Source organism: Choristoneura fumiferana, chromosome 2, assembly GCF_025370935.1.
Source record: "Choristoneura fumiferana chromosome 2, NRCan_CFum_1, whole genome shotgun sequence".
In the NCBI taxonomy this organism is placed as follows: domain Eukaryota; kingdom Metazoa; phylum Arthropoda; class Insecta; order Lepidoptera; family Tortricidae; genus Choristoneura; species Choristoneura fumiferana.
This window is the reverse complement of record NC_133473.1, coordinates 13,532,091-13,550,689: the sequence shown is the minus strand read 5'-3', so window position 1 is coordinate 13,550,689 and position 18,599 is coordinate 13,532,091. Positions and strand designations below refer to the sequence as shown.

At 37.5% G+C, this 18,599-nt stretch overlaps 1 protein-coding gene across 1 annotated transcript in view; it reads left to right on the top strand.

Annotated features, from left to right (window-relative positions):
* The window catches only part of rdgA (retinal degeneration A), a 248,329-nt gene that overhangs the window by 116,850 nt on the left and 112,880 nt on the right, over positions 1–18,599 (top strand). The window contains exons 2-4 of the mRNA XM_074111318.1: positions 6,528–6,708; positions 10,620–10,763; positions 12,323–13,038. Coding sequence (XP_073967419.1) covers positions 6,619–6,708; positions 10,620–10,763; positions 12,323–13,038 — 950 coding nt within the window. The 5' untranslated portion in view covers positions 6,528–6,618. The remainder of the gene's footprint in view (positions 1–6,527; positions 6,709–10,619; positions 10,764–12,322; positions 13,039–18,599) is intronic.

The window sequence follows — 18,599 nt, the reverse complement described above, 5'->3', positions numbered from 1 at the left end:
AGTTTTATAATAATACCCTAAATCGATACCTCCTACGTATACTGGTACAAGTGACAAATTTCTGATTTTTTAGTTTTTTGCAATTTTGTGATTAATATTTCCTTATTTACCTACCACAAAAAATTTGGACGGATATTCCTATTAGTTTTGGAAATAAAGTGACGTATATGAATGCATCTAACACCGTTTTGCTAATCGGTACAACGTATACTGAGGCAACCGACATGCACCACTATACGCGGCACCGATATTGTCGCGGGGCCGGGGAAGTCGAGTGTAACTGGCAGTTGCCTCAGTGTACGCGCTAGCCGTCGCTGCGTGCGGACCGTTTAAAATGTTCTACGAGCACATAATTTGATAGTATATATAAAAAAAACATGTTTTGGTTTGGCAAGACCACAATAGCCGTATTTCTCATAGACAGTCATGGAAACTAAATCCAATGTGAAACCTTTTCGTGATCTATTTCGCTATGATTTCTTTGGCAAATGTATGGGATGTCAACATAACATTGGTAGTACAACGGTTCCACCCCAGTACCAGTACGTGATTCAATTTCCTCGGCTATACCTACATGTACGCGTGCTAGAACTATAACATTGCAGTATTACATTGCATTTTGGTAGTTGAGCATCCCCAAAAGAAGGCGAAGGCATGCATGCTTTAATTAAAATGAGAATAGTAAATTTCAATATACCTACAGGTTGATAAAAAAATCCTGTACTATACTGTAACCCATATTAGAGCTACTGATTACTAATACGATATAAGTGGGAAAACATCGAAATTAGAAAGTCTTCTTGCGACTCCACTTCCATACAAAACTTTTTTTTTTTCGAATCGCAGTATTTTCTACTTGGATCATGTTAGTAATTAGTAGCCTAATGTGGTTTAAAGTATAGTACAGGGTTTTAATAACACCCTATACACATTTTTTTATACACACCTAAAGAATGGTGCCTGGCTATGTATATGGCGAAAACGGGTAAACCGTATGAAGTTATAGAAGTTTCCCAAGACTCAGAACCAGACACAAAATTTAAATCTATTGTCAAGAAGACATTAATATATAAGGCGTATTATTAAAATTAATGATTATGTCATGGATAGGGAAATTTGGAAATAATTCCGATCGCATTGGCGAGTGCTTACTCCAAATAGCGAATTGAGAACTGTTTTAAATATGTAGTTGTGTTAAATACTTGTGATGTATAGATATCACTAAAATATGATTGTAAATCTGTTTACAAAATATACCTAGTTATTGCCAGACTCTTCTCAACAGAGGTTTTACGAACCGGTGGTAAATTTTTTGACATTCATAAGTGCTTGTTACAATCTAAATTGAATAAAGATATTTTGACTTTGACTCAATATTTAATGTCAAAGCTTGTCTTAAGCAAAGTGCCAATCAGACTCGCGCACGAAGGGTTCCGTACCATCTATACAACTTCATTAGGATTAGCAAAAAATGGCAAAAAAAAACATTTGTTGTATGGGGGCCCCTTAAATATTTATTCTGATCTATTCATTGTTATATATATTATATCGACTACAGTTATACATAATCTGTGAAAATTTCAACTGTCTAACTATAATGGTTCATGAGATACAGCCTGGTGACAGACGGACGGACAGCGAAGTAGTATAAAGTAGTAGGTTTCCGTTTATACCCTTTGGGTACGGAACCCTGAAGAGGCACAAAAAGCTAAACCGTTATGTGGATACAAATGGGTGCGATGCGATATATGTATCACATGAGGAACCTTTCACAATAAAATACGAGTACACATTTGAACAGGAATACGAATCCATTGAATGGGCTTCCATTAATTTAAAGCACTTAATACAATTACTTTTCTTATAAAACCATTTATATTTCAAGTGAGGTTTTTTATAAAGGTATATTTCTGTATTTTGTATAGCACGTTTAAAACATTACTAGCGGTATATTGGTACAAGTGGCATGCTAATGTTAGCGTATATTGATGCAAGTGATAAAAACGTTTATAAATCAATAGATGAAGGTAAAAGAGCATCTGTTTTATTGTTCATTGCAAGCCATATAAGTATTTCATCTAAAAATTCATATACAATATAAAAATATCGTTAGATCAGTAATCTACGCATTACGCCGTATACTGGAGCAAGTGGTAATTAGCTCAGTATACCGCACAACTACAAGATGTAAAATACGCGTATAGTAGTGTATCTGCAATTTTCTCAAAAACTATAAGAATTTTCAAAATTCCATGAATACAGGTAGAAAGCAAATATTTTCTTTGGAACCAATGCAAAATTTTGAAAGTTATATCATCAAATGAGAAAGTTACAGGTTTTGGAACCTTTGAACAGCTCTCCTGTAAATTTATGATTATGCACTTGTACCAGTATACGTAGGAGGTGTCGAAATATGCCTTTATCTTTAGTAGTCTCCTACGCTATAACTAAAACGAGTGTACGTGTGTGTGCTTGTTAAGACCACGATGTATATTTTGGGAATTTAGTAAAATCCTTGAATTTATGAAGATTCGAATAATAATTTTAATTCGAATAAATTAATATGAGCACAAAATAACATAAAATACAATATTTCACTTAAAATCTGTGCCAGACTAATGGTTCAGGCGAGCAGAGCCGCGGACAAATACTAGTATCTAATGATATAACACAAACTAGAAAAAAAAAACTGTTTTGAAATTAAATTTTGTCAGGAGTCCATTCGTTCATGTATTCCTGTAAGTAATTATAGGATTACAATACTCTTTGCGTTAGACTCGTATCAACTGAAAAGCATCTTTGTATGTTGTGTACTTTATCATTATCAGGTTTTTTTGGCGCCTGTCCTGAAATTTTAGCATTCTGCACGTTGACAAGTGTGCCACACGTTTTGGGTCAGGCGTTTATAAATATTAATAAAGCCGAAAACCGACAACGGACGCGAAGTTAATATGAATCCAGTTAGTTATTTTAGACAACGTCGAATTTAAATTCTAATTAATGAACGAACATAGAATGGAAAAATGCAGGTACAATTTTACAAAAATAAATGTGAATAAATTTAACAATTTTAGAAGTTTTAGAATAAGCGGCCAGTTGCGCACTAGTGGTTTGCCCTATTACAGCGTGTGACATTTGAAACTGTCACAGAATACTCGTACTTGATAGGTACATCACAAGGTAGTTTCACGTTTAAATATTCCTACTTAGTATTAGGTACATGTCCGATTCACACTTTAAACATCGATATTTTCAAAGATCGGGTCACAACAATTCACATAAAAGACAGGACATTTCTATACCTGGAAATTCAGAGTTCTAGCTTTACCCATAACAAAATTACAGGATGTATGGTACGGCCGTGCCTTTGTTTTTGTTTTGCTCGACTTGGCGGGGGCACTCCTGTGCCCCCAGATAAATGCATCCAGAGAAATAGATACCGCAGTCTCCGGTGTCAATGCACACGCGACCCCGGCTAGAAGCTAACGTCATTTTTCGATTTACGGTTTCGCCCGCGGCAATCTGCTTTGAGGTAATAGCTAGTTGGATACTCAAAAGATTTCAACTTCCGTTTAAATAGAATAGGTTTGAAATGAGAAAACGGAAGCGAAAGGGGGAATAGGAAATACAAAGTTATATCGTTGGGAATCTAGTATTTAACCACCCAAAACCATAGTTGTACAGATTGTGTAGGTATGAAGTTTTGCCATCGTACTCGTATTTCGTCGGTTAAGTTCGTATTATAAGTATATTGCTTCCTCAATCAGTTTCAGTAAACTTCAGTAAGCTAGTTGAGAAAGGAGGATAAATACGAACTTTCCGATAAAATACGATGGCAAAACAATATTCACTGCACCTGTGTCTATTTGCGTAGCTATTTAATATTCGGGTTCAATACTAACTAACTAATATTGAAAGTATGCTTCCATAGAAGTGGAGCAGACTGAAGACATTCAGAATCAACTTACCTAAATACGTCTACGAGATACCTACGTATCAAATTAGGTATTTCGACGGCCGATCATAATTCCGCCAGATAACGAAATTCCGCTAGGCATATCATGTAATGGCGCCATTTCACACCAATTTTTCCACCCACCAGTTTAGATTTTAGAGAGGAGAAGAACGCTCGATTTTAATGAAAATTTGCACTTTAAAGTTGAATATTTCGCAAACAAACCACTGAATCGAAAAATCGTCTGAGCTTACCCCTAATGGTTTTAAAAGACCTATCCAACGATACCCCACACTGTAGGGTGGGATGAGAAGAAAAAAATCACCTCTACTTTACGTCTATGGGAGGTACCTTAATTTTTTTTTTTAATTTTTTTGTTCCATTTTGTCGGCATAGTTCACATATATATCCGTGCAAAATTACAGCTTTCTAGCATTGATAGTCCCTGAGCAAAGCCGTGGACGGACGGACAGACAGACAGACAGACAGACATGGCGACACTATAAGGGTTCCGTTTTTGCCATTTTGGCTCCGGAACCCTAAAAAGGAGTTTTAGTCCCGATATGCAGAGACTAAAGTAACATTTAGCAGCATTAGTGAAAAAATAGTTTATATTTATAGCAATGTATTAAAATAGGCCGTGGTGGCCTAGTGGTTTGACCTATCGCCTCTCAAGTCGTGGGTTCAAACCCCGTCTCGCACCTCTGAGTTTTTCGAAATTCATGTGCGGGCACATTTGAAATTTACCACGACCTTTGCGGACTTTGCGGTGAAGGAAAACATCGCGAGGAAACCTGCACAAACCGGCGAAGCAATTCATTGGTGCGTGTGAAGTTCCCAATCCACACTAGGCCAGCGTGGGAACTATTGCCCAAGCACTCATGTTCTGAGAGGAGGCCTGTGCCCAGCAGTGGGACGTATATAGGCTGGGATGGGAAAATAGGTTATTTTCAGTAAACAGTAGCGTTTCTACGTGCTAGTATTGGTAGAATAGGTATCCTAAATAAATTAAATACTTCCCAAAGCTACTATTCCACGCGGACGAAGTCGCGGGCAAAAGCTTGTAAGATTTATAAACTTCCAGTCAGTTACAGCAAGTTACAAGTCTCAACTTTAGGTCGTCAGAGGGGCTTCCTTCTGGTTAATCTTATAATTTTAGACCCTTTACGATTTAACTTTTCGCGGTTTACGCAGTTACGTAATAAAGTTTACGAAATAAGTTTCAAAGTTGACTAGTTTTCAGCTGCGGTCCAGTTTCATGGAGCTCTAGAGGATTAACAGATTTCAAGGACTATCCTTTTGATTGCGTAAGTCAGTAAAAGGTAGAGAGGCATTGGTATATCAGTGCATATGGAGTAGATATGAAAATAAAGACAGTTTTTGAATTTTTGTTTAATAGAGTTACAAAGTAAAAAAGGTGGTCAATGTAGCAGTGTTTGTTTCTGTTGTAGCAAAGCATCTAAAATACTTACTAAAAAAATACTTTCCTATCATATTCCTTAAGTAATTAAAGTTTCGGTTAAACTTTATTATCTTTCCTGTGTCGCAAAATAGTTGTACCCAGTACAAAAAAATCATAAATTATTAATTATTATTATTGTTATTATTATTATTACAGTGGGATGTATATAGGCTGGGATGATGATGATGATGATGAAGTACAATAATAACGATATAGTATAACTATATAATAATTGCTAGTAGGTACGCACGTATTCAATAATTATTCTAGAGTTTTCGCAATGACACTAACTTTAACAATTTATTTTGAAGTTATTCCAAGCTATTTTCATTTGGAAAGACAATGCATTGATTCGACTTTCAGCCATGCAAATTTCGAAAAGTTGTCACTTCTTTAGAAAACCATAAGGAAATACAAGGGTGATATATGTAAGGTTCCACAATCGTGCGCGATTTAATTTCTTCGACTGTATGAGTATCACAAGATATTTTTCTAAATAGTTTTTTATGTGGATTCGATAAAAAGCCATTTCATTGTATTCCATCTTTCCTGTGAATACATGCAAATGCAACCGTAGTTGAGCATAACACAGTAACACAGCAGCAGTACAGTTTAGTAATTGTAAATTGTGTCTTAGGGGCGGTAAATGCAGAAATTACGAACAAGAGTTCTTTAGCAGCCCTGAGTCGAAGACTGAGAGGGGTTTATGAATCGATGTTCGTAATTTTAGTACCGTCCGTGTGACATCCAATGCTTTTCATCACACTAGTGAGTAAATATATAAAATTGTATATTTGTAAGACAGTAAAATATTATAAAAAAATGTCAATGGACAGCTTGGGTACATATACCCTCTTGCTAGGGGTGGAGGGGAGCGTGAGTGTGCAGTTGGTAGCGCTGCCCCCGAGCTGCACGCATCACGCACACGAGCATATACTAGGTACTACAAATAAAAAAAGGCATTACGCCCTTAGGCGTTATACGCAGAATAAAAGTCGTTGGCTTTTATTTAGGGGGTTGCAACCAAGTCAGCCAGCATGTTAAACACTGCTTACTTACGAACAAGTGTGATGAAAAATAAACCTTAATGAACAGTCGAGGTTGTTTTAGTGGTGAGCGCGCGTCTCGGCGGGGGTGCGGCGGGCGGGCGCGGGGCGGGCCCGCGAGATGAGAGGCGCGCGCGCAGCCCGCCCCGCCCGCCATGCAACGCCTGCGCACCACCTTCAAGCGCTCCAAGACCCCCACGCCTGCCGACATGAAGACGCAGAGCAGCCTCGAGGTGCCCAAACAGGTAAACACTTCATCATCATCATCATCCCAGCCTATAATACGTCCCACTCTACTACTCTCAGAATGAGACGGTTTGGGCCGTAGTTCCCACGCGGGCCCATTGCGGATTGGGAACTTCACACACTCGATTAAATTGCTTCGCAGGTATATACAGGTTTCCTCAAGCTGTTTTCCTTCACCGTTAAGCTCGTATAAATTTCAAATGTAAACACAGGGTCCAAGTAAACGAAGTGACTATTCTGAATTTTCTACATAGCGTAAATATGGGTTCACTAATGTCTAATCAATGAAACATTCGTGACGGTTTAAGACACTCCACTTTTATTTAATTTGAATAGTTAAGCCAGGTCAAATAGATCAAGAGCTCTACATAATAATTACTTGAATAAGCTATTTTCTACTTATAATTAAAAGCCATAATGTTCCACTGACACTTTAGGTTAGTGATGAAAAATGTAACCGCAAATCTTTGCTGAGTTTAAAGATTAGGTACTGTGCCAATCAGAGAATCTTTGCAGGCCATTTGCTTTAAACCTAAGTAATCCATGTTCATCCAAGAACGATTTATGTAACCAGTAATCGTTTTAGCGAATTATCAAACAGATTACTGGGCGTAGCAGTAGAAAGGGCATGAATTTCACATTTTAGTTTATTGTCCGCAAAATGTTGATGGTTGTTAGCTCGGCCTGTCAGGTGCATCCTAAGGCAAGGTTTCTACAGACACTCGTTAATCTATACATATTATATGTGTACCTGCGGTCCCTCCCTCTCGACGCTTTGCCCTCATCTCGTCGTTTAGAGCCTTACGTCAACTTGAATCCCTGTGTACCAACATCTGAGGTGAAGAGTCTTGCAAAGCTTCGCTTCCATGAGCTGAAGCCGCTTCCTTGAATTCTGCAGCTTTTACAGCAAAGATAGAATAGCATGTTGAAGTTTTTTGAGGGTGTGTTTTTTTAACTGGAAGAGTGAACATGACTACAAAATTTGACATTCTTAATTCTAGCACTGGAATTGTCAGATTAAACGTTCTTGTTCATGGAACCTTTGAGAGATTTCCTGCTAGTAAACTGCAGAGGTCGAATTAAATATTTGTAATAAAATAGATTACATTAGCTTAAATTTTAAATTGAATCAAGCATTTTCCAAAGTCCTCAAGCTATACGTACATAGTTAGGGTCTGTAACTTACACTTAATTACCTGTATTTTCCATTATTTTACAAGATAAAAAATCCTGACCTGTACAGGAAATAAATTCAAAGTTTAAAGTCGCAAATTCGTGCTCACTTAGAGAGATAATGCGAGCGCTTTGTATCGGGGACGGAAAAAATGTTAAACTAGTTTCAAGCCAATTCCGAGCTTTCCCGCTGAAACAGCGGTTTTTTTCTTTAACTTTGCTTTATGGCGACTATTACCGTTAATACCTGTGTTTTGTTTAAACGGAAGTCGTTTAGAGACTGAAAATAAATTTCGGATCTGCGATTTTTCACACGGCAGCAGCAGTTATTTATAATTGCTATTGCGCGAACCACGTCTCCCTCTATACATGACAATTTCCTGGGATAAAACGTAGCCTGTGGTAATAAGAAAATCCCTCTGTTGAGAACATGGCCAGGAAATCAACGAGGTGTACACATTTTTTAACAGATCTGAAATTTTATTTAATAACTTAGGTACGTCACAATTTAAACCAGTTCAGCAGTTTTACAAATTACCCCTACATGCAAACTGACAAAGTTAACCTCTTTATTGTATACCCTCTGTATTTGTATTTGTATACATACTAGTATAGAAATACTAGCGGGTACATATATATAACATAACATTTTTGGAAAAGTAGCCTATTATACGGGTGTGGCCTGTAATACGAGCAAATAATTAAAACTTTGATCAAAAAGGGGGGTGTTATATGTTTGACCGCTATGTGTGTCTGTTTGTCTGTATGCTCTGTCTGTGGCACCGTAGCTTTTAAACGGGTGGACCGATTTGAATGCGTTTTTTTATTTGAAATCAAGTTTTCCAGCGATGGTTCTTAGACATATTTCATCAAAATCGGTTCTGTCGTTTTACTGAACTTTGAAGTGATAAAGTCGGGGATTTTCCAACTTTTTGTTGGTTAGGTTAAGTATTCATACAAATTAAATACTGTTATCAATGTACACCATCCTAGAACCCACTGACGTCGCCTGTCACGCTACAAAATATATCAAACATTTTGCTTTACATTGCGTCTTCGAATACATTTTAAAGTGTTATAAAAATAAAACTGATTTTTTTTTAAAAGTCGCTCAACGAATGTTGTTCAGTTTGACGAGTACGCCATACCCGGTACTTATTATTAAATGTGTAGAACCTGCAAATTTAGTCCGGAGTTATTCATACATTTGCCACCCTTCTCAGAATCTGACGCCCATAGCAGACGCCGTGGAATTCCCGACAGTGGTTAACCGAAATTAATTGGTAGACAACTATCCCTGTAACTGCAACAACTTGCAACACGCGCGGAATGTGGCACTGTGTATTGTTTGTGAGCCGATTACAGTTACGGACTACTTTGTGCTACCAATTCTAGCCTAAATTGCAATAATATTGCTGCAGTACTTATCTGTAAAATGTATGCTGCTTGATTATTTTATAGTTTTATTTTAACTGGAATCTAAATAAATATATATCACGGGACACTTGACACCAATTGACCGTGTCCCAAACTAAGCAAAGCTTGTATTATGGGTACTAGGCAACGGATAAATATACTTACATAGATAAATACATACTTCAATACATATTACACACCCAAAACCCGAGAACAAGTATTCGTATTATTCATACAAATATCTGCCCCGGCTGGGAATCGAACCCGGGTCCTCAAGCTTCGTAGTCAGGTTCTTTAACCACTTGGCCATCCGGTCGTCCATCTTAAGTTGTATGAAATAAAATGAAATAATAATAATATTTCTTTATCTGTCATAAAATAAAATTTTAACAAACTTATGGGCTATAATTGTTAAAAGGGACAAATAACACACATTACATTACCCTGAACTAGGAAAAATCCTGTGTTTCAGGTGAAGATGTACGAGTAGAAAGGCTTATTAATCAAACTTAAATAATCTTATCATTATCATATGCAAAATATACCTAAGAAAGGAGCTACTTGAGCCCGCAGGTATTGCAAGAGACGATGGTAAGAGACCGGATGGCATGAGTTTGATTCCATGGATTGAGTCGTGGGCTTGTGTGGGACGCCACCTGCTCTGACACGCTGGCTCCTTCCCATTTCCTTGGTACCATCAGCCAAATCAGTGGTCTATCAATTTTTAAACAAGTTCCTATCACATGAATATGTCGCTAAAGTCGAACTTTCAAGTGGACAGACACGTCTATTGCCATTATTGTTTTATGACATGCAAACGATTATCAACTTTAGGGTGGTAGACCATTATATTTGGCTGATGGTACCTGCAACAGAGCCGGTGCAGCATCCGAAGCGGCTGAAAAGGCAAAATTATCCAAATACAGGGCATGTCCTTGTCCCATTCGGTGTCGAGATCCTTGGTCCGTGGGGTGGGCTTTAAAACATTTTGAAGAAATTTCGAAAATGTTAGTAGACGTCACAAGGTGACCGAAGAGCTGGCTGCTTCCTCGGACAAAGAATTAGCTTAGCTATTCAAAGAGGAAACGGCGCCAGCGCCAAACTACAAATAATGCATATACGCGGTATATAAGCGATAAGCTAGATAAGCCACAGAATAAGTATACTACAAGTGATAAGCGGATTAGCACCAACCCTAATAATTTATAAGTTAATTGTTTTGCATATTAGTGATTGCCAGGTCGAATTTGAAAAAATCAGGAGATATACATAAAAGAATCTGGCAACACTGCTGCGTATTATTTTGTTTGTAACATGTCAGGTGCGGTCGGCGTCGTTCGATGAGATCCAGCTTGAGGCAGCGCGCGGCGCGGGCGCCGGCGCGTTGCTCGCCGTGCCACAACCCGGCGCGCGCAGCCGTTCCTTCGACTCCGCCGGCTCCGACGACTCCGGCACCTACTTGGAGGTAACATAACTATACAAACAAATAAGCCCTCGATGTTTCGAAGCATCTACCAGTAGCTCACGACTACCCGTGATCAAGTAGCTGGCAGATGCGGCGAAATATCGGGAGCTCATCAAAGGTAATCACCTAATAACTATCACAGTAGAGGCAAGTATTAACTCAAAAAGCGATTGTACCATTTATGGCAAGGCATCTGCAGTCCTAATGGTGCTGCAACATTAGATTAACCGTCTGCCCGTTTGTCTGTCATTCCATAAAAAAACTTTTCTCGTCTGTAGGATAAAAAAATCCCCTTTTTGATTTAGGATTACTAGCTTATCTTCAATCATTTAACGGCAGCAAACACACACTAAGATTTTATTTTATCATTGATACAAAGTTACTCTGAGTTCGTTACAATTAACTGGCTTAAATCGAGCCTGAACAGTGAACTATACCAAACGTAGGTACATAAATCTAATGTACAATTTTCAGTATTGTTTCTGAGCGCGCATTTGTGAGCGAACTTTCTAAAATATGTTGAGCTAAAATAACAAAACAGCTCTTGTTCACCCGAGAGTCATAGCCGGTATATAAATAGCGAACATGTTATTTTGTTCGGTTCATTAGATAAGGTGACCTTGTCTTATTCAATTTAATTCTGCACAAATGATTGACACAAAGTTACCAGGTGGAGTTTTAAGCTCAGGTCTAGTAACTTTATTGTTAGCAATCAACTACAATCACGGCTTCAGGCTATTTGTTTAATGATACATATTTATTTACATTCAACAACTATATTTATCTTGGAATTTTAAAGTTATTACACGAGTGCGTTCTTGTTTACTTTATTGAATAAAAATTACAAAAAAAGTGTAAACTGCACGGTTCTTATTGTAATAGTTTGTGTGGAGTATTTTATTATTTGTATTTTTGCGCTTATTTATACAGACCTACGTACATGTTTGCTTCAAGTAATTTGCGGTATTTAATTGTCACTGACTAAATAAAAGCTTGCGACAATATTGTACCTATATCGTAATTATGAGCTTATTATGTGAGAACCAAAAACCCTAAAGGATGATAATTTGTTAATACAAACGTGATACAAACAAACATAGTATTTAATTAACGTTTACCTTACACACCGACTCCATTAGCCTTGTGCCAATTTAATCAAGCCTTTACTTTATGGGCAATGTCAATAACTTAATTACGTTACAAACAATTACAGATCAAATATAAGTCAAGCAATACGAACAAAATCTACAATTTAGATTATTAACATTTGGTTTGGTCATAAATAACGCAATTTAGGTACGTATGATTGGGCTGTTTGTTGATTAAACTCTCTCGAAAGCTTATAGAATAGTGAAAGTCCATTTATCAAATTAAGTCGAATAAATTATATTGTAGTAGGTAAGTGGAAAGAAAAATGACCGTCTGCACAATATTTACGAACGTTTTGCTATAATTGATTGAAGATAGGACAGTGACTAATGTTTCTTATTATTTTGTTTGATAACTGTGTGTCAATCAATATAAAAGACGAGATATGAAATATTTTCTTAATTTGGCAGGTACCGCGGCTATGGTCTCGTCGGCGTTCGGGGAAGGGTACTCCACCACCATGTGTACACTGTCGCCACATGGAGACATGGCTGGCTCGGCGCAGTGAGGAACGAACGACCCCGGAGCGCCCGCCGGCGTCCTCCTCGGCAGAAGACGATGACGACGACGATGACAGCGAGGTGGAGTCTCCGCGGGTGCTACTAGCACCTCCGCCACCTCCACGGACATTCATTCCTCCACCTCTGCAATCACCACCACCCTCACCTGGCGCTCCTTCTTTCGAACTACAACCGCCAAACGACGAGCCACCAATCCTACCGCAACGACGCCGCTCCATATCCAGACAAGAAGCTTTCTTCGTGGAGCCCACCGGCAGCTCGCTTGAAAACGTCCGCGCTTCAGAAGAAGGCGCTTGTGCAGCAAAAGATGTCCTGGTCCACGATATCTACTTGGCCGTGCCCGAGTTGAAGCGTGACCGTGCCGCGTCTGTGGATTCTTGTTTCTCTAAAGTCTCGGGTGGTGCTAGAGCAGAAGAGTTAAGTAGTGCGGGAGATTCTTTAACTGTGCCAGGGACGGGACTCCGGTCGCGTTCAGTGGATATTGTGTTGCCGACCGCGGAACAGTCGCGGTACAAAGCGCTAGCGTTGACGTCGTCGCAAGCACCACCGGCACTACACCATCCGGTGCCAGAGGTTGCAGTTCTTGAAGATGTTCCAGAAGTAAGGTGAGTCTAGCGATTATGCTGATGTCATAATAAAATGTTTTGAGTTGGTTTATTTTTATTTTGTTCGCTGTCACGTTATCCTTACTTAATATTTATAATTAGAAAAAACACTCTTAATGTCGGTCTGTCTCTTTGTTATCTTTTTACTAGTTTTCACACTTAAGCCGCTGAACCGATTTAGTATGAAGATAGTTAAGACTCAGAGAAGGACGTAGTTTTTATCTCGGAAAATTGCTTGGCTCCCGCGGGCGCGCGATAGGTAATCGAACTATTCGTAGACGGAGACGTAGGTATTTTTTTTTAAATGCTTTGTCTTTTTAATAAAATATTCTGCAAACGCACAATGTTTCCCGAAAGTAGATATAGCTACCTAGCAGAAATTTGTTAACATTTTTCTCCGACATGTTTCAGTGAAATTTTGGCTTTTTCGTTTGGCCTACCTAGTTTAAAACAACTGTAACAAAATATAGAAAAGCAATCAAAGCTCGGCCCAGCCAAATTGTAATAAGTGTTGATTTATAAGCATGCAGCGTAACGGCCGGCACTCGTTAAAAATGCTGATTGATTATATTGGCGACTCACTGGGCCGAGCGCATTCATTGACTTTTTGTTCATACTTACTTGTATCGTATTTTATGGGCTTATTTAAATATCTGCCTTTGTTCCTGCTGTTTTACTGACATCTGTACTCTTCTGAAACGGTTTCTGATCAGGATGGAGTGATCTAATTTAGCGACAATGCACCAGATGGAACACAGCGCTTCGAAGGTAGAGCGAGTCAATTTTTAGAACAGACAGACTCAGGGTTTACCATTTTTAAGTTAAGTTCGTTATTTTTGTGAAGAAAATAGAATGATGATGAGTAAAAGTAAAAAGAGGTACTAAAGGCAATTCCTATTATTTTCACAACTCTACTGGCAAAGCTCTTCGTATGCGCATAACCATTTCTAATGATCGTTTTCCTTTAATATCCTATCCGGTGCGACCCGGAAAGCTGAAATAATTTAACTTGAACGGGTTCTACTCTCAGAGACTCGATAAGGACTCTTATTGAGTTAAATATACTTGTTACTGGATATAAACCGTGATTACCTTTAATGTGCTCCCGATATTAAATATTGTATGTTGATATTTTAGTTAAATAACAATTTATTTTCAAAAACTCTTATTTAGTTAATGAAATAATGACCACAGGGAAAGTTACTGCAGCAATACCCAACGACAAACTAAATAGATACAGTTTTCTTTGGCCATTTTATGATTTTGTTCAAATAGCCATGACCCGTGTTTTAGAATAGAACGTTACCATCACAGCCTACGGCGTATCCCATTTATCGTTATTTAGCGTATACCTTCCGCAGGCTAACTTTGCCTAAAAGTTCATTGCCACGACTGTAACACAAAAACTATAAAGGTATAATTCCAATAATTGAATAGGCACTATATCGTTAAGCGATTCGAACACAATCCTGGAGCAACGTAAAGACGTCGCATAAAAAATGTATATCAAAAATGCGTCAAAACTGAGTATTAAGTAATGAACTTTTAGGCAGATTTATATGGCGCATGGTAAAGCTACTCATATTATGCCGAAATTATGTGAGTGAATTTCGACGTGATTACACCTGCAATGCTTTTTCAATACTAGTCAACCCTTGCCAAAATTACATCACCTAAATTTGACGGCTGATCACGCCAAAACATGACATTAAGTATTTTGGCAAATGTGTAGTTCAAATAACATTGCAGTCATAATCGCGCCGAATTTTGTCGCATAATTTTTGCGTCAATTCAGCACATAATGCCAGCTTCGGAACTTCGGTTGCGTGTCTTCGGCGTAGTGTGTTTAGACAATAAAAGTTATTCCTATATTTATAATCTTGACGAGTAGCACGAGTACTTAAAGGTGAATTTAAGCATGTGTAACAGAAGTAGGTAATAAAACTGCTGGCCGTACCTATATTTACACCTGTCCTTGGATAGGTTATATCTTGAAGTCTAGACATAAAATAGATCTGTAAGTGGATCGTTTCGCGTCCATTCTCGTCTTTTATGATAACCCAGATACTCATATAAACCGGGCATCGATTGGGAGTATCAATAGAAAAGATAAGTGTATCTAAGTAATGCGATTTATTTCCTATTGATGTGAATCTTACTTTTTAGATGTTGTGAACGTTTTCACAAATTGGTATTAGGTACATTATTCATAAATTCTCCTACATTCTCACTAGCTCACTTCAGCTCACTGAGATTTTTTCTCATAATCTTCGTTGGACTGAACTATAGGTGAAAAACTTAAGTACAGTAATGACCTGTTGCATGTACCCAGTAGTGCGCAGAATTTATATGGGACTGAAGGCATTTTTCGAATATGGAACGACTTGTCTCTGGGCATTTCTATCTACCGTTGCCGCGTTGTGTCCTGGGTATGTCTCTCAGATTTCAACAAAATTTGGGAGATAGACTCAGTCCATTGATTCCGAGCTGTGTGATTACGTTTTTTTTAATAATTTTCGTAACAAAACGGACGCATCCATACAATATTTTGGGGACACATCTAGAGACCCTGTTTTTACAGCTCGGAATCATGGACTATTTCCCAAATTTTGTTGATAGATAGAGATGCCCCTCTACGGACACGTTGCTATTTATTACGTACAGTAGATCATTTACTCTAGTTCTGCATCTATCTATAATAAGGGGAGGGGTTTATTTGAAACTCACAAATGACTAATGCCCAATAGATGACACCCTGTTGTCACCTCTATTGCTAATGAAATAAAATTTAAGATGACTACGGACAGTAATCAGTGCTCGGACGTGTACTTTACCTACTTGCAGATTTATCTTTATAGGTACTAGCTTATTGATTTGAATTTACCTTTAAAATATAGCTCTCACTCAAAATCTCCAGTTGTATGGTAATCAATCATAATTTAGTATCATATTTAATTATAGCAAATAATGCAAAAGCTTCATTTTAATAAATTAATAAATGTCCGAAACAAAAAACTTTGAAGGAGTTTTAAACCTCCTCCGAAGCGAAACAGATGCGTTTTATAATTTTCTCATTTGCTCCAATTCGGATGCGGTATCTATAAATAATTAAGAATATTAGCAAAATATATTGAAATGAATATCAAAGGATTGTCTTATTAACCCCCGACGCAAAAAGAGGGGTGTTATAAGTTTGACCACTATTTGTGTCTCTCTGTGGCACCGTAGCTCTTAAACAAGTGCGAGTCGGACTTCCGTATCTATACAACATTAGACATCAGCAAAAATGGGCAAAAAAAACACGTTTGCCGTACGGGAGCCCTCTTAAATATTTATTCTATTTTAATTTAATTATTTATTTTTAAATTGAATTAAAATACAAATTAATATTCTGTGAATATTTCAAGCAACTACCTGTTTTCGTAAAGAGTACCCCTTAAATATTTATTTTATTCTGTTTTAAGTATTTGTTTTTATAGCGGCAACAGAAATACATCATCTGTGAAAATTTCAACTGTCTATCTATCACGGTTCATGAGATACAGCCTTGTGACAGACAGACAGACAGACAGTGGAGTCTTAGTAATAGGGTCCCGTTTTTATTACCCTTTCGGCACAGAACTCTAAAAAGGTCTCTAATCGAGGGCACTTCACACACATTTTGCAGCGCCATTTCCCAAAAACACCACCAGACCCGCGCGAAGACGGGCGCGTTGATATTTTTAAACTCGTTATATCTTTTGAATAAAATGTCCGATTTGAATAATTCAAAAAGTAATCTAAAGGTATTGAAACCATCTTGAATATGAAACTATTTATTTGGATAAGGATTAATACAAAGGTATGGATAACATGGTCTCATTTTAGTCAGCGTATCAGTCAACTTTTAAAATTAGAAAAAGTAGTTGTAGTGACATAACTACAATAGTTGGAGATATGGTATCGCGAAGTTGTTTTAGATACTGATATATTTTTTAATATTGTAGAACATTTTTTTGTTCTATCATCAATAGATTCCACGGCGCATGCGATGAAATATGTTTTATGGCAACTTTTTTACACTTTGAGGCACATTATTGAAGTTTTAGTACGGCACCCTAAATTTTTCTGGTAATAAATATTACAGCCTATGGCACTTTGGAATAATTTAGCATTCTAATAGTGAAAGAGTTGTTAAAATCAGTCTTGAAGTTTTTGAGTTAATTCGTAACAAACATTCAAAACCCCGAATCTTTCCTCTTTGTAATTATTAGTATAGAAGTATAGATTAAAGGTTCTAATTTTCTTTTTAAAAACTTTTCTCGCTATTGTGCACGACCCCTTAAGTCGTGACTTTGTATTGTATCACTAACGTATTTTATTGCATACACACTGTCCATACTTTATTTTAACTGCGCCCTTAAACCGGCTCAGCTGGAAAATCGGAAATTAGTTTGGTATCCGGAAGAATTTATGGGGCCGCAACAGAATTTATACCGAATTGAGATTGAAAAAACTATGAGCGCACTGTAGTACTTTACTTTACGGCCACTTGGCTGGTGCGCGCGACCGGCTTCATGTACGTTTTCTCTGTTCATTGCGTGTGCTGCCAGGTAACAACTGTGTGGCGAGCGTCTCGACCGCGCAATGAATAGAGACACATTACTTGGTCGTGGCTATGCTGTTAATGTTAAGTAACTAGGGTTGTTTTACAGCACCAATCCCATTATTATTCCAGCGTTTGCCATTCTTCAGATAACGAAGGTTCGTAGATATGTTTTATATTCCAATAAAGAGGATGTACATCCATAAATCACTTGACGCGAGGCAGAGTTAACCCGCCCAGAATATTTATGGAGGTATTTTTTATCTTATTATGAATATTATGAATAATGACTTAATTGAAAGTGATTGTTAATTCATGGGGCTAAATTATAGTCTTGAATATTTTATTGATGTTTTAATTATGCAATTATGTTTCGTACATATTTTAAAGACTCTACTGTTTTGTTATTAATTAAAAGCCGTCACTCGTGGCTTCGTTCGCGATTCCTTACCACTTTCGCGTTACCATTGGGTATCGGGGCGAACGAATAGACAATCGTTTTAACATGATGAGTAACAAACACACATACTCACTTACTTTGTCATTTATTGATGACAAAACGGTATAACTTCGGTAACGGCGATATACAATTTTTGTAATTTCCCATGCCATAAAGGACTAGCCTATTTTTTTTTTAATTATTGTGTATGTATGTAATGAAATAAACCCGTACGAGTATAACTCACAACTTAAATAATTCAAGTTCTAAAGCCAGTGGATTTGGGCATTCGACCACTGCGACGATATTTGAAATGTTTAGATTCGAAGTATCATACAGAAGTACTACTGTTGTCGTACCTGTTAGTGTAGCTGTGAGGAGCTATTTGTCTAATTACTTAAAATACGATTTAGGTGTCCTTGGTCTGTAATTTGAAAAAAATAGACTTTTAAAATAAAAGTTTGAGAAATAAAGATGGTACCTAATTAATTAATTGGGTTCATTACGCCTGGGATTTGGACAATGTAGACATTTAAA